Source organism: Diadema setosum, chromosome 7, assembly GCF_964275005.1.
Source record: "Diadema setosum chromosome 7, eeDiaSeto1, whole genome shotgun sequence".
NCBI lineage: Eukaryota > Metazoa > Echinodermata > Echinoidea > Diadematoida > Diadematidae > Diadema > Diadema setosum.
In genome coordinates, this window is record NC_092691.1 from 24,921,712 (window position 1) to 24,944,742 (window position 23,031).

The 23,031-nt window shown below is 38.9% G+C and overlaps 1 protein-coding gene across 1 annotated transcript in view; it reads left to right on the plus strand.

Annotated features, from left to right (window-relative positions):
• The first annotated feature begins 5,655 nt into the window (after positions 1-5,655).
• The window catches only part of LOC140231130 (gonadotropin-releasing hormone receptor-like), a 42,164-nt gene continuing 24,788 nt past the window's right edge, over positions 5,656-23,031 (plus strand). Inside the window, exon 1 of the mRNA XM_072311282.1 lies at positions 5,656-6,189. Coding sequence (XP_072167383.1) covers positions 5,656-6,189 — 534 coding nt within the window. The remainder of the gene's footprint in view (positions 6,190-23,031) is intronic.

Consider the following 23,031-nt stretch of genomic DNA (forward strand, 5'->3'; position numbering starts at 1 on the left):
AAAATATACTGCTACCTTAAACAAGTGGGACTGTTTCTCGTCGATAAAACGCACAAAAACATGCATCAAATTGCACCATTTACAACATCAAAATGCAAAGAGTTCTTACCGTGGGAGGGGGGACACCCCCCTCCCACACCCTCCCCTTCCCCTTCGCTCGCTCCGCTCGCTCGGGTTCAGTCGCGTTCATGATATTCAGTGAAAAGAATTAACACAAGAAGTGTATTCAAATTATACCATTTTATAGGCAAATATTGTTCAATAATAATCTACACTAAAATATACTGCTACCTTAAACAAGTGGGACTGTTTCACGTCGATAAAACGAGCAAAAAATGCATCAAATTGCACCATTTACAACATCAAAATGCAAAAAGTTCTTACCGTGGGAGGGGGGACACCCCCCTCCCACACCCTCCCCCCCCCCCGCTCGCTCCGCTCGCTCGGGCTCTGTCGCTTCGCTCCCTCGCAGACTAACCGCCCCCCCCCCCCAAGATCAAATCCTGGCTATACGCCGTTGTGAGCACTTATAGATTATAATGTGAATTCTGCTGTGAAATTGTGACTAAGAATACAACGAGCGGCAATGGTAATAATGGTAATAATGGGTGTGTACAGTTCTGGTCGAGGTGGGGATTTAGCTTAAGAATATAACGTTTTGCGAGATATTCACAAACCATTCTATGAGATGTCAAAGAGCATGCAGTTCTAAGGGGTATCAAAAGTTTATTCGATGAAAATCGGTTTTGAAATGGCTGAAATATCCAAAAACAAGTTGAAACAAAGAGATTCTAATAAAGTTGTGGCATGTCGCCTTTTATTATTAGCACTTTTTTGGATATCTCAGTCATTTGAAAACCAATTTTCATCAAAAAGAAACGTTGAATCCTTCTTAGAATTACATGCTCTTTCATTTTCATAAGAGGCTTTTCATTATCTCACTTAGGAATGTTCAAAACATGAATCCCCACCTCAACCAGTAGTGTGCAGTCCCTTTAATGACAACAATAATGATAATAACGATTATGATAAATAAGGATAATAATAATAAAAAAATGATGATAATAGCAATGATAATAATAGTAATAATAATAACGATAATAATAATAATAATAATGATAATAATAATAATAATAATAATAATAATAATAATAATAATAATAATTCTCATCGAACACCTAGGGGTCACTCTGGTGAAGTTTCTGAAGGCAACAGGGTCCTCTAATCTCAGTTGTGTGTCAAGGAGGCTAGTGTACTGGCCGTACTGCTGTCTTCTTTCTTCAGTGAGCCATGGCCTGGTCCAGCAGCTCCTGATGAATGGTCTTCTCCCTCCTGCTGGTAGTTCACCCCCCCCCCTCTTGTCTTTGCTGTTCTTCCTCTCTCTCCTCCGCCTCGAGGGCTAGGATGTAGTTATAGACCAGGGAGACAAAGGTCATGGTCTACTTCATAAGATGGTTCATACTCTGGTATATCTTGAACTTCCATATCTTGTTCTTCTGCCAAAGATGCAATGATTTCGTCTATCTGCTGCATGCTCTGGATCAGAGGCGGGATGCAATCGGGATCTCGAAATTTTCCATTGCGTAACAGAGCTTAACAGAGCCTATCAATGCACAAGAGAGCTTGATAATCGTATCAGAGCGTTATTTAAAGCGTGATAAGCGCATCAAAGCTTATCAAAGAGTATCAAAGCATATCAAAGCGTGATTTAAAGCGTAACAAATCCTGATCAATCGGCATCAAAGCGTGAGAAGCCGTAGCGATTCGGGAAATAATTTGTCGCCCAAAACGGGAACGAACTTTGTATCAGAGCTTATCAGAGCATAACATATCTGAGGAGATCGTGAGATTTTTTGAGAAGTAAACAAAAAATGACGCCGAATTGATCGCCGATTTAAAGCGCGACATTCGGCGTCGGTGTGAACATTGCACTGCACACGCATGTCTTCTGAATGCGAAGTCAAACGGAACTTTACTTCATACAGAAAGTTGGTATAAAGTAACCCCAACGTCCATACTGTATTTCTGTTAATATTTAGTGTGAAGGATTTTTTTAATTCATAAGATAGATAATTATGTATGTAAAATGTACGCATGTTCGTATATGTACATATCAAGGACCTACGTATGTATAGGCACCTATATGTATCACTATAATATCCAATGGTATACGAGCGTCTCTGAGATTTATATCTTTACCTCATACTCTGTTTCGTAATTCACTCATTCATTATTTTATTCAGTCAAGCCTCTTTTTTTTTTTTCCATCAATAACAATTTTCGGTGAGATCTGTATTCATCACTTGAGATAAAACTATTTTTGGGTACTAATGATGGTAACTTGATATATAGCAGACAGGATTGAAGTTGCAGTCTTTAGGCAGCAAAAAAAAAAACAAAACAAAAACAATTGGCCTATACATAAAGTGAAATAACATTACCTATAACCCACGGCCGGATACATTTATTTTTTTCTATCATAGTGGCTATCATGTATAAATAGTGATGCAAGCAGATCACTTATATTTCATGGCATACAGTGCACTCCCGTTATAACGAACACTATTATAACGAAATTTATGTTACAACGAATTAAGTAAAAATTCAGGCCGCAACATTATCTGCTCTATATATTCATCATTGTTCATTAAATGTTTGGTTACGACGAAATTTCGATAAATAACGAAAGAAAACTGCCGGTTCCGAGGACTTCGTTACGGGTGTCCACTTTTACTATAGTATACGTAAACATGCTCGTTTATTAAATAAGTAACTCTAGGCGTTTTCATCGGAGCACTATACTCGCAGTCAACTCTGTGCATGAGTTACTGTCATAACTAGCTTGAAGAGTGATCACAGAAGTGTTCCAGCAGCTGAGCTCTATAATTGTCTATAGTTCAATTCAATTTTTCAATTCAATTCAATTCAATTTCTTTATTTCCATCGAACACTTGAAGGCAGCAACATAAATATACAAGCTAAAAGTAAAGAAATTTACACACTATAAAGACTAAATGTATGTTAGAATAATGTTTATTAAAACAAACACTGCATATACTATGAAATATGTAAACTATACGCTGGACGGCAGCAATGAAGTTTCGACATGAGTTAAGTGTCGTGGGCGTATCACGCACTCGTGCGAGTCATCATTGTGTTCTGACTGCTGTAATGAATCAAAACAGCAAAAGAGTAAAAGGCTACTTTATAGGTGCCAAATGACTCTAAGATAAGAAAATCAAGGACTTACAAGCAGGAGAGATTAGACAGTTAGAACTTATTAGACATGTTAGATGGCGTAACAAAGTAATATGACTATACGGTAAGGGACGGTAATAAACGGGGACCGAGGAGAGTAGACATTGTGATTTACAACTTTTGGAGAACACAGGGTATATTAAACATACAAGGTACATACTTATTCTCGATCACACACCCACCTGTGGAATAAATGGTAAGCAAATGGGTAGCAACTGAAATAAGAAATACTACAAATACAGTTTTATAGACAAAATTCTCATCATTTTTCATTCGTTTATACTGCACACTAGTCTCTCTCTTGAACATCGACAGTGAAAATAAATCAGTCAAACTAATTAAACAGTACTATAGAAGCAATACTTTTACATAATAAACACACACACACACACCACATACCACACACACACACACACACACACGCACACACACACACACACACACATACGCGTCTGCACAAAAAACACAAACATACGCATGCATAGCGTGTAAAATAATTACAAAATGACATAATGTGTTTCAAGACCGCTGAAGATGCGGTGCATTAAAAAATCACACATACACATACTCACCCGAACACACACGCACACACACATAATATAGACATACACAGTCTGGAGCATGAATAAAAGAAAAGCTTGGACTTTATATCACTGGAAAACGAGCCATACAAATACAAAAGAAGAGACAAACACACACACAAACACACACATACACACACGTGGTTTGTTGAACTAACGACAAAATGACATGGACGTTATACAAGACAATTTGGCAACCGTTTTCAATTGCGGCAGACACAACGGCGCTGCAGTGACCAGACAGATGTAGTGACATGAGTTAATACTTGCACTGAGCAATAACGAACATTACTATCATGGCAATATAAGGCACATACGGAAGATATCATTTTTTTTTGCTAAGTGGTATTGGATTATTCTTTTTTTCTTGTCTGCTGATCTCATGTTCTGTTCACTCTTAACCAGTGCCCTTTCAAGAGCTCTAACTCTCAATCTGTATACTCCATGTCAATCTCTGCCTCCGAGCACTCTTTCACATAATACTAGAAACACACAAAAATACATAAAACATAATATATGCACAAAAAGATAAATAGATACATAGATAGATATGGATAGATAAATAAAAGAACAATGCGGACAGATATATATATATATTTATATATATATATATCTTACAGAGGGAGAGAGAGAAGAGAGAGAGAGAGAGAGAGAGAGAGAGATGATTAAAGGAAATAGATTATGCATCTTTCTTCATCTTTTGTCACTTACTATCACACCCCTTCTTCCTCTTTCCCCATCACACTCTTTCTTCTCTCTCTCTCCCTCCCCTCCCTCTCTCTCTACCCCCTCTCTCTTTTACTTGCCCAAGTTGTGTCACCCATTCTATCGCCTGCTCGCTCTCGCCTTTTCTCCGTTCAGTCCAGGACGGATGTGCGCGCGAACTTCTCTTACAACTTGCAGAGGGGATCCGAGGCTCTGTTAAGTAGAGACGATCATTCTACGTTAAAGTGCGGTCGCGATGTGGCGACGTGTGCGTGTGTGCGCTGCTTCTTCGTCCTCCATTCGCCCTGCGCGGAACGATGGATGACGTAACGGAGTCTTTATCACTTATACTCACTCTGGAAGTCACCTATCGCGAGGCTTTTTACCGTCGGCACATTTTGCATCTTATCGGGAATGCGAACCGCACGTAACTTCTCTCCTGATCTCCATTTAACTAGCGTGTGTCTCTGAAAGTTGAGTGCATTGTCATCTTGTAGCAATGACTCGGGAAAGAAACATCTTGTTACTCTAGCAGACGACTTGGGAAGCAAGATATTGAAGGTGAAGCTGAAATTTCTGGTTGTACACATTATAACATTTCATAGTTACACGAGTTTGCTTGTTCATCTATTTCTGCATGGTTTCGTTGTTGATTGTTTTGCCTCACGTCTAATTCGGCTTTAAAAGTTGTGATCTGGCCTGTTTTTGATCCACTCTCCTAGTTTCCTACTTCAGCGAAAGAAGCTGTCGTGTGCCGCACTTGCTGAAATAACAGGTATTTAATAATTCTCACCGCAGCAAGACAACATGACGCGTATGAAGGGTGTGGTTTGTTTCCCTTGGTTTTGTTCTACATGCTAACAAGCCTCGCGGTTTCCAAACACAGAATAATTTTCCCGGCGTCCAAAGTGAACGCGTAAGTACCTTTAACAACGTTTGGGCCGTTCCTTGTTTTTCGCGGAAATCAGTTCCCTTTATATAATATAGGGACATTAAGCTGACGTCTTTGGTTTTATCTACCATACCACAGCTATATGCACTTTATATCCAGGATACTAGCTGCATCTTCAACTCCTGCTGTAGGGACTTTCACCCCTTACTGTTGGACATTATGGCAAACGTTTTCGACGCCTCCTTGTCGACGTCGCACCCGGAGAGAACTGAGAGCGGAGAGGGATGGTCCACGTCTCCCTCGATGAACGACTCTTTAATGCACTTCATTCCGACGGTCGATGGCCTCAGCCTCGGCAAAGTTTTGGCCCTGTGCGTCATGATCGTCGTCTCGACCATAGGCAACGTCGCCACCGTCGTCATCACCTGTCGTCTCCGACGTCGTCGAAAGTCGACGGTAACGCTGCTGGTGCTGCATCTAGCCATCTCCGATCTCCTCGTCACGTACACCCACATGCTCCCGCACGCCATCTGGTACGCGGTCATCCAGTGGTACGGTGGTGACTTCCTCTGTAAGCTGGTCAAGTTCTTCTCCAGCTTTGGTCTCTTCCTCTCGTCTTTTCTCACTGTGGATATAAGTCTTGACCACTGCATGGCCGTCTTCTACCCCCTGGCCAAGACCCAGCGACCTCGGAAGGCCAAGATTATGATCATCATGTCCTACGTGTTCGCCGCCTTTTTCAGCATTCCACAGGTGAGTTGAAGTCTGTTTTACTTAAGTACGAGTCTGTTTAGTGGAAGGGCTGATGAAAAGTATGAGATAATATTTTTTTTTTAAATATATTTTGGGAACTTTTTTTTTCGAGAGAGGATGATTATTCATAGATGTATTAGTATTTGATCTGTGTAAGTCCTGTACTATTTCTTTCATGAATTTTACATTTTTGACTTGTCCATCATCCAGGGGGTGCCGGGAGGGAAAAAAAATAGTTTCCATACTTGAAATTTGATCAGGAATGAAAGTGTCTACAGTTAATCTTTCAGCCGCCTACTTACCGGATCAGTCTTTTCCTCTTTTTCTTGGTTTCTCACAGGCGCTTCAATAGCGAACCTTGTAAGTCTTGCGTTGTGATTAAAGAAGAAGTTCTTGGGAAATAGCAAACGGATTTTAGCGAGTCCGCGTGCCATTGTGCATCGTTGGTTGATCTTTAAGTACTATCATTTTTATTTAGATATATCTGCCAGCAAGCTGAATGGAGAGTCCAAGAGACTACAAAGTGTCGCTTAATGCTTACATTGCTTTTAAATCATTGTCTATGCTCACTAAGGCACATAATAAAACTTCTCTTTCTTCCGATTCCTATCTCGGTCTTATATCATTGAAGCAAAATCTTCAATAGCATCTGAATCGCTAACCGATATCTAAATAGGCAATATAACATTGAAGGCGATAAAATTTAATGTTTTGTCACAAAACGGCAAATTTTCAGATATTTTCATTGATTTCTCACTGCTTCGATGAATGTAAACACATTATCTAATGTTTCTCCAAATGTGGTATGCACAGTGAAATTCAGAGTAGCCAATTTGATGATGGGACTTTAATTTCTGCACGAAATTGCCCTCGGAAGGAATGGGCTGATTCATCTCATTAAGCAATACCAATGTGGCATAAAGCTGATAGGAAGGACTCGGACGTTGATTCCTTACTTCTTAACTTCGTTGCCAAATTGGGCCGCATTCCCACTGGCGTGATATTTCTTTGCCAAAAAAAAATGCATTCATACATTTTTCTTCGCACCTCATCGAATTTCATCTCACAAATTGCTCCCTCATTGATATCACCGTTAACTTCTCGACTTTGCCATTTGACGACGGCTGCGGGGCAAGTTATTTAAATCGTAAGGCTCAATTGCATTACTGCCTCATAGCGTCCATTAATTATCAAACAAAGTCTTGTTGAACGAGGTCATCTGTTCAAACAAGTGCACGTCATGAAAGTTTTAACCCTTTTTTCTTTTGTCCTAGAACGCGGTGTCTGTTTAGTGGCAAAAATGCAATTCAATGTTATTTTAGTAATGGTTTTTACTTCTCTGACACCTTCGGTTATGCACAGTAATGTTGATTTCTTTTATGAAGAATAAACAGAGAATGCCGACATTTACCGAGGTGTACCCGCAAAAGCTTTGCATACGAATAATCAGTAAACACATGATTAAAGGTGATACCAACACAATATGCAATGTGTGCACATTGTATATTTTAGGAGAGATTTTATTTTTCCTTCACTTGCAAATAAGATGAACATTCAATGCAAACTTGTCAATTATCTTTGTAAAGACAGCAATGTTTCCCTACCATTATTTTACATGATTTGCATGGACGCTAGGGTAATCCACGTCGTGAAAATGGAATATAATCGCCCCGTTCCTTTGAAAGTACTCACAATATATTTATCTGCTTTCAGGTGAAAATTCTTAGCAGTGTGCAGAAATCTAATTGTTTTTCCGAGACTGTCTTGCTTTCAATGTTCGTGGATCTCATTTACGCTATTCATTACTCTTTTTTTTTTTTGGGGGGGGGGGGGAAGGGGTCAATACATTTCATAAAGGTTAACTACTGAATCTCGAATGTTTTAATATCTACTCAAGATAAGTGACGCATTTTGATTCAGATTCGACAGCTACAAGACAATATACAAGAATCTTAACTTTTTTAACTTTACAGGCATGCTCTCTCGCTGAATAAAGCATGCCTGAAAACAGCAACAACAGCAACAACAACAACAAACAAATCAATGCTGAGTATTCATTGTCAGCATTCCATTACACCAACCAGCTGGCAAAGTTCGTGTGAGAGTTAGTATCCACGTGATGACTCAATTGATTAAACTTCAGTTTCAACCTGCTTACATTTCCTGTATACAAAGAAAAAAGAGCAAAACAACAACAACAACAACAACAAAAACAACACGTTATCAACACTTGATCTGTGAGGGAAGAGAAAGAAAGGTACTGTTACACAGGTACGCGAAGCAACAGTGGGAATATAAGTTTTACCTATTCATTCGCAGGACTGATGACGGAAAGTCGATAGGGGAATATGAAACGGGCATATCTCTTATGTATTTCTTGCTCCCAAAATTTCGTTCCTCTTTTGAGAGTCGGCTCTTGACGTATAGGCGGAAATTTTTTGCAGAGAATGAAAAATAATGGATGGAGAGAGAAAAAAAAAAGAACGAAACACAAACAAAGTTTAAAGCAGTTAAGTAAATTTGGAGGAGAGATATTGTCAAGCTGGATAGCTATCCTTTACACCATCCCGGCAAGCTGGCGAGTGAGCGATAAGATAGAGCAGCGCGGGATCGCGATGCCTCAAGCTTGTGTTTGTCCCACTCCCACCGTGAAAGGAAAGGCCGGGGTAAGAGTTTTAGACACTTGCGTCGAAGAGCGTGTCTTTTCTCTCTGGCATTGGATGACATTTCATAGTTTCTTCTTCTACCCCTTTTCCATTGCTTTCCAGCGAGATTTGGGAGGCTCTCTTGATACACTTAGAAGACACGTAACATTCGACGTATCTGCGCATCTTCGTTCGTTCGCTGTGTGTCGTATTCCCTCTCCAGGCGAGAGAAAACAGGGAGCTTATGAAATAATCCTTGCGCATTTTGCCTCTCCTTTTTGGCACATGATGGGTCTTTTGTTTGGCGTTTTACGTGTGACGTACTTCCGCAATTGGAGTGAGGGGACTGTCAAGTACTTTTTTTTTTTTTTAGGTCAGCTTTTAAGTTCACTCGACTTCTTTGTAAGATTGTGCTTTTATTTATGAATAGGGTTTTACACGGGTTTAAAAAAAGTGAGGCATTAGACAATGTTAGAAGACAAACGAACAAACGAACAAGAAATAAAATCTTCATAGGGAATGTGTAGTTTTGCTTTAATGATAATTCCCTGGCGACGATTTCTCCTTGCCACATATTTCTTTGTAATCCCGTCTCCATCACTTGGAATAAAACAGTAACAAAAAAGTCATCTAGATATGTCAGTCGTATTCCAGAAATTTGAGCCCTCTTGACGATTTAATACAATTTTATGTGATATAGGATGTATTTGTGATTGCCTGTGTTAATCAACATGCATGGAGAAAGAGTAATATGGTATGATATTTGAATAACATCCTTGTGTTGAATCACCTTTTTTTCTTTTGATTGAAAGTAAAAGTTCAAACACAATGTGAAAATTTCTTTTTGTACCTTATTTGATAATATCTGACCCATTTTTATTTGCCAATTGTTTAATTCTTGGTGAAAAACTCTGCATAAAGTCCTTCCAATTTACAGGGTCGTTCTCACTTCTTTTTATTCTTCTCGTACTTCAATGGAGCAAACCCTCTCTTCCTCTTTTCTTCTTTGTTTTTACTCCTCCTCTCACTCACTCTCTCTCTCTCTCCCTCTCCCCCCCCCCCCTCTCTCTCTCTGTCTTTTTTTTTTTTGGGGGGGGGGGGATTGGTACAGTGCCTATAGACGCCCAAACATCTTTATTTTTTGTGCTTTCTAATGACGTTCTTTTCTGTTGGGGCCCACATTCTACAAACTTCGTTTTTTTTTTTTCAGTGGGTCTCTCCACTTTACGTGCTTTGCGTATTGTTTACGTCACTTTCATCACTTCAGTTTTTATGACAATATATAATTACTATGAGGTTCCACAATCATTGTATCCACTTTTTTCATTTTTACGATGTTTTCCTAACCTTATTTTCTGTTACCAAAGAAAGTGATATGTATATATTTCTGTCGAAAAATTGGAAAATAGTAATCCTTCAGTTCGAATTCATTTTCACCCATCATTCATACGTGATCCTTTAGCAAGATGGTCTACCCGTCTACATGTCACGCTTCATTATTCAATGTATATACGAATAAATTGGTACCGGGTGATGCTGGGGATAAAAGTGATGACTGGGCCCTCTGGTTCATAGAGAACAATGTTAACGATGAAGAGGCTGTCCTTTGTAAACGGGAGTGTAAGTCAATAGTCAGTTTGTAAAACGTTCATGATTGCCAGCACTTCTGTCATGACATGGTATATCCCGTCAAGTCAGCTTTACTCCGATAGAAGTACAATTTACACCGACTTACTTGACTCTGATACCATGCATTTTCTTGTGCATACAAGTGTCCAAGGGCACTATTTGAATAACCGTGAACAAGCATGCGTGAGAATTCAAAGTCAGCGACATTACTCCATAAAATTCTAATCGAAGTGAACCAGATCACTGGTGATTAAATGCATGTGTGGGTTTCTTTTTTTTTTCACTGTCGCAAAGTATTTCCCAATGACGGCCACTATAAACACATGCTGAGTAGTGACACGGACTAGTTTGGAGTTAACATCTACAACTATAGGAAAGAAAGACAAAACAGAACCTGAAATTGGTCACTGCGTGGAATTGTCGATTACAGCAACGGGTGAAGATGATGATTCTGAAGATGGTGTCTTGGTTACAATCTCACTCCTCAATCTTTCCTCGATCACTCTGACTGCATAATGATATCGCTTGCAGTTTAAACGTAAAACATGTTAACCCTTAAAGGAGATCTATACTTCAAAATCGGGTTTATTATTATAATGCACCTGTCGAACTGACTTGTCTTTGTGTTGGTCTGAAGCGATGATGTATTAACCAATATCTCGCATAAGGCTCCTCTCGCCATAGCGATAATTAGAAGTTTGTTACCGACTTTTGCTTGTTGGGGATATAAAGTCAATATCGCAAGATCACTGACTTGTCAGATACTGGAGGACTGGAAGAGGGTTGGGGAGAAGAAGGAGAGAGAGAGAGAAGAGAAAACGAGCTCCAATCTGATATGTCTACTCGACAGAAATGAGATTTGTCACTCCTCCGCCAAGTGCACGTGGGTGTGGGCGTTGCAAGAGGGGATTATTGGAACTTCATATTGGCTAAACAGGGCCAATGCCGAACACTGATTAATGTTGATGTAGAGATATGAGAGTTTGTGGTACTAAGACGTCGACAAAGTGAAGATGTGAGTGTGTGTGTGTGTGTGTGTGTGTGTGTGTGTGTGTGTGTGTGTGTTGGATGAGGGATAAGAATAAACATGAGATGTACTATATGATTTTTGTTGGATAATTTGTATCATGAGGAGCAGATAAACAATTTACAGGAACATGCTGACATAAACAGACAGGACGTAGCCTTCCTTAGGATTATAGATTGATTGATCAAAGTATAAAGGTGTTTAAGTGAATGTTTGGTGTCCTCTGAAACCAAAGTAGGACTGAACATTTGGGTAGGTTTGCAGACGGATTATATATACGTCACTACCAATGAACATGCTGCAACCGTATGAAGTGGGGAGAAATATGAAAATATTGAAATATGTTCACTGTAAAAAAAAAAAAAAAGGCATCCTAGAAGCTAACAATACTTGATTTATGACCAGTAGATAAGCAGAACATTCTGGAAGGCAGAAAGTGTCATATCAAGGCCACGAAAAGAATATTTCAGGTGGAAGAGAAAACAGAACATGTAAACAGCTGTAAAGGTGAAAATAAAAGCGACAGAGAAATAGCTTTTTCCACATGAATGGGTACAGCGTCATACCGGCAATCGTAATGGCATTAATCATCTCCAGGCGAAGGTATTTTGATAATTGAAAGGGCTTTCAATGATGTAAACCTGCCGCTATTCATTTCTCCCAATATCCTTTTATCATCCTTGCCTTTGCAAAGTGGCAGGAAAGGGAGGGATGATTAACGACTTGCATGGTACCACATGTCATTTGTTATGAATAGTAGTTTGGACAAAAAACACGAAAGGTTTGCGGCATGTTCGAAGGTGAATATAAAAGAGGAAGGAAGTAGTACCGGGACGTATTTCTTACGAGTGACGTCACGGTCACATGGTCACAACAGAGCTCTAGAGATTATACTGACAGTGGCAAGCTCATTTTCAGCCATTCTAGAAGAGTGTCAGGAAAAAAAAACGACTCAATATGCTAAATATTTGTCCACTTTCTCGCCAGGATGAAACTAACTCCACAAGTTTTCCTCCTAAAATTATGCTATCAAAAATTACTCCTATGATCAGATACATGATGCATGTGTCAATTACAGCATGAAATACAAATATTTCTAACCGCAATGTTCACTATCATCTCTCATTCTGAAACCCGTGCCCAACATTTTGTCGAACGTTTGTCTTCACCAAATAAAGCTTTATCTCAGCAAACTCATTTAGGCGCCCATGAATAAGTTACCACGTAACATAAACCTTTTGTGCAAGTAACCATTACAGTGTATTGGGAAACCTGTCACATTTGCAGCATGTGTGAAAGACAGCCTGCGTGAATTGTCGGAGAAAGTTAGTTTTACGTAGACTTTATCAGTAGCGCACCGTAGGGTTTATATACATAAGGGAACTGACTGGCACGATATAATGCAAGTGAAGCTCCTGCATTGATAATTGGCAAACACCCACGTTCCTTGTCACATTAGGGTCAATAACACAATTGAGATCCCGAATATAAATATCATCAGTATATCAGGCTTAGAATAGTCGAGCAATACGAAGATTGACAGGTTGGGAAATTCGAAGAATACGTGGCGTAACAAGAGATAGTTATAGCAGGGTTCAGTGAATTTATATTGCATCCCTTAGGGAGCATCAGTCGATTCTTTTGTAGTGCCTCATTATCTGCTTGTGATCAACCAGTATACAATCTGTCAAGATGCCGAGTAAATAAATTTTGCAGTAGTTGCTCTGAACCTTTTACTTCACTCGGTATAATGTAGCGATAGACCTAAAATTATGTTTTGCGACACTACGGGGTCAAGTATTCGTCGCCATTATCATTTTGAAGAAGGGGAGGGTAGGGGAGGGCGAAGCTGTAATTTTAGCCTTTAGATAGCTCAAATTCGGATCACACATCCTTTCTACGTATTATGTAAAATGACAAATAACGTCGGGATGATAAAATGAATTTAGAATTTTCTTTCAAATTGCGATACCTGAACACGTTCTGAAGAACATTATTTAGATTTCTTCAATTTTTCTCTCTCTCTGTACAAATGAAATTTGTAAGATCCCAACTGTTGATCTACACTTTAGCAAACTTGTTGGGAAAAAACGTAGAACAGGAGTTGCGATCTTACAAATTGAATTTGCACAGAGGGAGACAAATTGAAGAAAACTCATATCCCATATCTTCACCGCTCTGCTTAATAACCTCTTGCTAACACGTTCTCAGTTTGTGAATCAACTGGAAAATTATATTTCATAACTTTTATGAACATTATTTGCTGCACTCCTTTGAAATTTGAAAGAATAATAGTCTTGACCAGAGTCACGGATAACAAATTCTCGAAATGGTGTCAAATTCACATTGGAAATACCACGCTTTGTGTGTCGAATAATGCTCTGACCCAGGGGGTAAACCGTCCATTAATATTTTTAATATTTTGTGAAAGGGAACAACCCATGTTGACACGTCCTTTTATTATCAGACACCATCATCCTATTGTTTTTGAAACAAGAGAAGTGAGCAAACATTGTCGGGCGATGACGTCTACGACGCATTGTCACTCATCCGAGTCGCCGTTGGTGCGAGCACAAATTTCCACTTCAGCTCCTTGAACGACCATTCGCTTTCATCCTTTACTATCGCTACTTTTTCACTCCTGTCGTCACTCATTTGTCGCAGTCCTTTCGAAATAAACATTGCCTCAAAAATGAGACGGGGGCCCATCTTAGATCATAACCACGCAAACGAGTTGATCCCTCACTGAACCGTCCACTATATAGGACTCCTGCCGGCCGGGGATGATAAATGTCACCGTTTTAGAGAGGCGCATCAACTAACGCCTAGCATGTAAATGGATGTAATTCGTAGAGGCCTTTCCTCGTTGTCTGTTTATAATCGTGCTGAGGGTTAGAGCACTTTTCCCACAGAATTCTGACTTTCTCCAAGGCTGTTTCCCTTTAATTTAATGGACGGATGCGACAGTTTCCTCTGTTTGAATACGTTTGTCATGTTTTATTGTGACGGTCAATATCAACATGACTGTAACATTTTGCATGATTTCAACCATTGTGTTACATATTGTAATACAGAAGTTTCATAATAGTGTCTATATTTTACTAGCTATCTCTCTTTCTCTGTCTTTCTATCTACTCGTACTCATTTTGACTAGGCCTACATGATGCTGCCGCCGCCGAGTGTTAAAGTATAGATGACAAATTTCTTGCACCTGTAGATATCATATGCACGCCCAGAATAATGTATTCACATCTGATTTAGACAGGGATTTAATTTGTCACTGCTTATCTATATATTCATCTATCCATCTATGTATGCATATAATATGTATGTATGTATGTAAGTATGTATGTATGTATGTATCTTTCTACCAATCTATACATATTTATATTATATAGATTATTATGTAGATTGGTAGGAAGATATACACATGCATACATATAAACTTCCATCTATTTATTTTGCCTACAGTCCTGCATAATACTAGTGTACTGCCGTCTCGAGGTTGTAGTGTAGAGTGCAGTCAACTAATTTCTTGCACCTGTACATGTCATACTCACAGTTAGGATAATGTGTTCACAGCTGATTCTCAAAGTGATTTCAGTTGTCACACTCATGCTGGTGGCTTCTCAATGGGGAGTGTGGTGCTTACATGTGTTTCCCCCCCCCCCCAAGTACTCTGCTATACATGTTTTATCATTCATACATGCATGAGTACAAGCAAGTGCATGTAGGTCTGCGTCGTCTGGCAGACTTATCAAATAACTAGACATCTGTCCCTCTTCACCGAATCCATTCTTGATCAAGTCGTAATTTACATCCACCTACTTCGCATATTCCTATCAAGGTAGAAGGACATTGGGCCGAAAGGGAGAGACCCAGGTTACAAAGACCATCACAATATGAAGACAGAGAAGAAAAATATATGTATGAGAATCTTCAATTACCATATTTCAATCGCCACAAGCAAGGACAAAAGGCTTATATAGGAGGAGAGAAGAATAATGCCTGCCGTAAAGCTAGCTTTATCAAAGGCAGATCACAGAGAGAGTGCGTTTTCTTTCTTAGGCTGGTTTCAGACTAAATTCACGGCTTAACGAAGACTTCGTTTCCTAAGTTTTTAAAACAGCAGTAATGCAAAGATTCCCCATGGTTGAGTGTTGAGAAGGTGAATGTAATCGAAGTCATGCGTTGTTTTTTATTCCTTTTATCACGTGGTCTCGTAGCAAGACTCGATATTGAGTTGAGATCGTATGCGGATGACGTGGTACCGCGTTCAAACCTTGGCCTTATTTGCCCGAAGGAAATCAAGATGAACGCCGATTGCGATATGTCTATCCATCATAAGCAGAACCTTTGCGTCCCCTGCGCCTGACCCGTGTAAGAAGGTTTAGCAATATCGTGCCCCCCGTAAACACCAAGTAATACCTTTGGATGTTGTAGACTCTGCGTAGTGTACCTGTTGATAATATTATCAGACAACCTTACTTTATTTTTGCTTTCTACAAGCATGACAAGAGCTACACTCAGTCATTTTGTGGTGTAGACCAGTAGGTAGTGTTACAAACTGCATCACGAGCGTTGCTAGCTAGCTTAATTGGAGGTCAAGGACTGTACGGAATTTGCAATTGGTCCAAAGGTAATGGAACAGACTGAGCAATGTCGTGTGTGTGCGGTTGTTTTTTATTTCATTTTGTTTTGTTTTGTTTGTTTTAAATCGGTTGCGCGCTATTTCTTTTTGACACATCGCCCTCTACGAGCATTCGCGGACGTTTACGTCACAATAAAACACTGATCGGTAGAAAAAAAAAAATCCCCAATCCAACAAAACAAGCTCCTTTCTTGCCTTCGATATCATCTTCACTCCCCCTTTTTCGGCCACTTGGGCACACCCACTTGCGATTTCAACAGTATCTTTCTACTGTCGTTTTTTGAAAGATAATGCCAGAATGGTGCAAGAAGCAACCATCGACAAACATGTATTTATTCAGGGCGTGAAGTTCTTTGCTGTCGATGGATTTAGTTACAACACAGCAGAAAAGAAGAAAACAAAAAGGTTTACATACAATCGAAAAGGGTATCTGCGAAAACTCACAGCTTCCCTTCGATTGGGTGTTTTTTAAACCTTAAAATCGGACAAGGAGATTTTGTTTCTTACTTCAACATGATTATAAGTTGATGTTTATCCGTGACAGGTATGATGTTTCGAAGAACTATTTTTGTCTACATTCCGGAAGTCGACCAAAGTTTTGTCGTTTTGCTGTCAATTGTGCTTACGAAAATGTTACGCCTCGTGAGAGCACCAGACTTATCAGATACAGAAACCACTTCATTGTAGATCCATGAAAGGCCGCAAGTAGGCTGCGAACACAGAAATTATTTTGCCATGACAACTTTTTGTACTCAATTGTCACCCTTTGTACAAATTTATTTGTGAGATTTTCCGAAATGTTTGTCAAGGCAAAATGATACGGAACAGTAATTCCTATCGTCTTAAAAAAATACGATACATTCTAAGAAGAAGAATATTATGTGCCGCTCTCAGCACTATTTTTCAAATGAATTAAACAGACTGAGACCTCTTTCACTGCAATGAGGTTTAGGAAGCAGTCATCACTGAGTGTAAAATTACTGGAGGATGGTCTACGACAAAAACAGACAGACAGGTGCAAATAAACAAGGGATAATGTTTTACCCTTTGCAACTTTATGAGGATATAGGAAACAGGAAGAGCGTATTGAAAGGTTGATGTCGGCCTTGACACTTGAATTTGGAGTTTGCCATCCAATCAGTGTCTCACGGGGGGGGGGGGGGAGGGGTGGAAGTCGTGTGAAGGAAAGAAGTAGATTCACCGAGCCAATAAGCGGCAGATAACCTTTTTTTTTTCAACATCGGTATTTGTTTATAACTCTGCATCTGTCTGTTTTGTCTTTCTGTACTGGTCCTTCGTTCTGATTCTGTCTCAGCTCTTTGCTTCCCTGTGGACTTAGTCCTGCGAGAGATCTTTCATGAGCCCCCTTAGTCGCTTCCCCATCTCTTGGGCGCCTGTAGTCTATCACTGAGAGTAGGCCTACCTCTCGATATACGTGCTAACAACATTGGAATCGAACGCAAACAAGGTCTGACCATACAGACTAATTGTCCTCTCATTCTGTCCATATCGAAGACGGAAAATGAGGGGGGAATCTATCGCGAAGGGAGAATTAAACCTCTTGCCTAGTTTATTTTCTTATACAGTGCAATACCTATATTAAAGCATAGTTAGAATTGAATCAAATATAATTGGAGCACTCGAGAGGAGACTGAGCTTGTAGTGTAACCTGACGTTTAAGTTGCCCATTTCGAAACCAATCAATAACGCTCTATTTTCCACGAGAGCTGGACTCAGTGATGCAATGTAGCATTTTCTAATACATAGAATACGTTCTCACCAGACGTTGTGGAATCATATAGGCTAGTAACACCGTCACTTGAGATTTATTTCATTGCAGAGAGAAATCTCGCAGCCACATCGGGGTAAAAATAGAAAATCATAAGGCTGTTTGAACGCCAAAACGTCAAACGTATGTTTTCATTTTAATAGGTCAACCTTCCAGGGAAGTTCGAGTGCAATATTCTGACACTTTCCATTCCCATACAAAAAAAAAAAAAAAAAAAAAAATCATCCAGAAAAGAAATTACAGGAGATTGAAAAGGATTGCAAAAGAGGATTATATCTCCCAGCAGGTTTGTTGCAGGTGAGCAAAAATTCGATCAAAATTCATAGTTACCTGCTTCATATCTTATGCATTACTTCTCCCTTAATGCCTATTTGTTTTTTCACTCTATCTCTGGCATTTTCTCTCCTTCTGACTGAGCGTCTCTCTCCTTCCTTCTTTTTTTTTTCTCTCGCTCTATTCGGTTTGCTCTTATTATGTCGTTTAATAAGACTCATAACAAGTTTCGTGAAGCAAATTGGAATATTTTGAGAGAAGAAGAAAAGGAGAATCCATTCGACGACATCTTATTTGGGTTATTTCGATGTAAGATTTCATCAGTCTGCCTGAGTATCTGTCTGTATCTTTGTTAGTCTATATTATGGGTTTTTATTTACATATCTAGCTTCCTATGTCTGTTTCTCAGGCCTTCTTGCTATCTGTAACTCTCTTTCTTACTCCTAAAGAGGGAGTGAGATAAGAGTAATTAAAGAAAACTGATGACTGCAATATACATTTATTTCAGCGTTACCATGGTTACTAACTAACTAACCTTTTTCTGTAACATCGTCATCATTACTAAACAGTTATCTCATATGGTTTCGCAAGGAAATGATAATTGTAGCTATGACAACCATGTTATACTAGTATTATGTAGTGCATAAAACTACATCTCATAAAAAATTATATGTTTAATTTCTTTAATTTAATTGATGAGTGTAGAAGAGTGATTTCAATTAAAAAAAAAAAAATATCTTCGCAGAAATAACTGCGCCGGTAGCATTTGTCCGTATAATTACACACGTATAGTATTGTACAAAATTAAATTTGTAAATTCGAGTAAGACCACCTCCCCCCTCAAAAACAAAAAAAAACAAACAAACAACAACAACCAAAACCCAACAACAATAACATGTTGAGTATGCAGCGGGTGACCTTAAAAAGACCAAAACACGACAATATACGACCTTTAAAGCTCGCTAAGGGGCGTTCTTGTCTTGTCAACAGTAATATTTGTACCTCGAATGGCAAGCGCTTTCATACCGTGGGAAAAAAAAAAAACTCAGATAAGTTACATCAGCGGTTATTGTTACCATATTAACCGATGGTATCTGCTAATTTCACCGGGAAATTGTGTCATTATCGCAGCAAATCTCTCTTCCCACTACTAATCACTTCTACTTAAGACGTTTGCCATATACCTGTCAAACAAGTGTTTTGTATATGAACCATTGACCAACAGAAGAAGATGAAGATATAATGCTACCTATCAAGTGCCAATGTCTTACAATCGAAATTATATCCTCCCTTTGTGAATATCCCCCACGAATAGTCAAACAGAAGACAAAGAAATCTCTCTCTCCATCTCTCTTACTATCATCATCATCATCATGTTCATCTTCGGAACGCATCTTTCAAATCTTACTCCATGCCTGGGATTGCATCTTTCCAAAGGGGTCTGGTTCTCCTGCCGATGAAGAGGCTGGGTATCCGTGCTCCCCACAAACCACTTCACAATTCGGTAAAGGAGGCTAAACGTAGAAGAAGGAGTAGGGAGGAGAAAGGGGAAGAGAAAGAGGAGGAAGAAAATGAGGAGGAGGAGGAGAAGAAGAAGAAGAAGAAGAAGAAGAAGAAGAAGAAGAAGAAAAATTAGAGACTCTCTGTAAATGTTTAAATGATTAAGACTTTGAGAGATGCTTGACACCTGTTTGTCCTGTGAAATTATTATACATTTTGTTACTAAAGTCATCATTGTCCAGACTGAACTTACTTCAAATCGAGGAACCAATGATCATTTTGTTGACTTAATCTGGGAAAAAGATATTTCTTGAATTCAAAGACGAAATTAACCAAAGTTTTGTAAGTATTTTTAGTTAGTGTGCAAAAGATGTACACAAAATGAATCATCTTTCTTTTTTTAGCATTGAAATAGATAAATTTATGCGTTTTCCCTTGCCTTTATCATGTTGATATTATTTTTTTTTTCAATGCAATGTCCTAAATATGTCGTCCTTGTTTTTATGCTGATTCATTTTACCATATCAGCGTAACCAAAATAGACATCCTTTTTGACATTAGAAAAGTACTGGAATGTAGAAACTGTTTTAACTACACTACACGTCACAAAATTAGGAAAATAAATCATTATTTAAGTTCAAACAAACAAACAAACAAACAAACAAACAAACAAACAAACAAGCAAACAAACAAAACACACACACACACACACACACACACACACAACTCTCCCAGGTACGTACAATCGTATACACACATATAAATCGCAAAAGTCGGAAAACACACGCAAACCAACATAACACCCATCACAGCTCACAAAAACGCACGAACACATACACGCACTTAGTAATGTCCCGGCCCTTTAAGATATACAACAATAATAATCAAGGCACTCTTTTATCTAATTCTTTTTTTTTTCTTTAAACTATAGTCTATATCAACACTTAGTAACAGAAAAGGAAATCATAAATCAATGATTCAAGACTAGAATGTTATCTAGAGATACAATTTCGGTGCTTCGAAACTATTTGATTATTCGGAGGAGCCAGAGTTCTATTTCAGTTCTGCCTTTCTCGCAACCGAATCTCATACAAGCTGAACTGAACTGAATGCACGATGTCCTTTCCCATAGCTTTCGTTGAGACTGACTGCAACTGAAAAATGAGAAAGAGCAAACTTCAAAGGATTGTATATCTCCTGAAGATTAGTAACATTGTGGAGCCATCTTCCCTTTAACTGAAGGTTTCGTCACTTTATCAAACAGAGACATGGAGAAAGTCGGTGTCTTTTCAGGCCCGTCGTCGTCTCCTCTTGACCCAAACCTCAAACCATCTTTCAAATTGACCCTGGTCATTCTTGTGGGTAGCAGGACTTCACGAGGACACCATGATGGGTGTTGTACAATGACGAATGTTCGTTCACTCCTATTCGGCAGTTTGCCACGACAAATTCAAATAATGGTTTGGCAAAAAGCCTGGGTTTTGTGGTTTCTGATGCACCTGGCGCACGATGACGCAATGTTCATAAACGATCTACTTGACGCCAAGAGACACTCCTTATTCCACAAGGCATCCATCCATCTACCATTTTTTCAGAAGACCTCACTACTGGATACACTCACACACGGATACGAGCGCATATAAGTATTATACACCATCATGTAGACGCGTGTATACACACACTCTCTCTCGTATTTCATTTTCTCCCCGGTTAAGCTAATGTAACAAGATGATTCAGGTCCTTATCTTAAAAAGCTTTAGATTTCCTTTGCCCCAGAAGCATTATGGTACCTGTTCTTCCCCCTGGAAATGCTCTCAAAGTTTCCTTTGATTTCTTGTATGCACCGTCGTCCCATGCTAGTGGTATAAATGAGATTTTTTTTTTCATGGTCATTCTGATGAAAAAAGAACATTTCTAATAAAAACGAAATCATTATGAAGCATAACCATCAAGCTTCTGTTACAGGGTAATGGACAAAATACAGGTTGTACGCCGCCATGAATATGGATTCTCTTTGAAAGTTGAGAAGAGGCTGGGACGGTTTCGAGTGCCTTAGAGTCCTTGCTGTGCACAGACGCATATAATGGAGTATTGCAGGTCCTTCTGACGGAAAGAAGATTTATAAAGATACCAAGGTGAATGTATTGTGCTATGTTGACAACATGAAAGCCAGACAAAATGAATATTTGTACAAACAAAATTATAAATCATCATGAAATGTTGATAGGTATTCTTATCAATGATAGGTCGAGAGCTAGCACGTGACCAGGCTCTTATTTTGCCTAAATTTTCCACTGTCTAATAACTTTTCACCAGGAGTTGTGTATTAATATCACATTACCTGGTGCGTTTTCTATTGTTCCAATCTTGATGAATGATTTTTGCTGAAGCCCTGTGTGATGTGCAGTATAACTGTACATTACAACACCCACACACACTCATACATACATAGAATTATACACCACAAGCACATAGACACACACACACACACACACACACACACACACACACACACACACACAAACACATATGCAAAACAAGATGGGAAGATAATAGACCGGGAGTCAGACATTAGAACTAATTGTACATGTGTTAACAGTGACGATCTTTCATGCTGAAGCGATCGATGTGGATTAATAGAGTATAGAGGTACAATGTAATTTTCAATGTGGGGACGAGGGTGAGAGATCGATAGAATATAAAAGATAGATGAGATGATTATTGTGTATAAATAGAATAAATAGATAAAAAGATAGATAAATGAATGAATATATATATGTATGTATATTTATATATCTACATATATGCATTGTTTGATTTGATTTGATTTGATTTGATTTGATTTATTTATTCTCTGTATGCCATTTTTTTTTTCAAATACATCAACTTTCTGCAATTTCATTAACAAAGTACAAAATACCGATAGTATACTTTATACAATTTTCATCATTTTCATCAATTATGCAATACATCTGTAGTATAATTACATGAGTAACGTGTTAATAATTTGCATACAGAACGATTGCCAATAATAAGCACAACGCTTGACTGTTTGGCAACCGATAACAAATAACATTATAGTGAAGAAAAACAAGAGGGTCCAACATGATGCTCGTGGAATAAGGGTTAGGGAGAGGGAGAGAGAGAGAGAGAGAGAGAAGAAGAAGAAAGGAAGGGGAGGAGATGATAAAAACCTCCGGATACTAGTCTCGCCAGATCAACTCGACATACCTCTATACTTAGACACATACATACATGCACATACTGTATTTATACTAATAAGTTACAGTGATGTATTCACATAACAAGTGTTGCTTTTGTCTTGTAA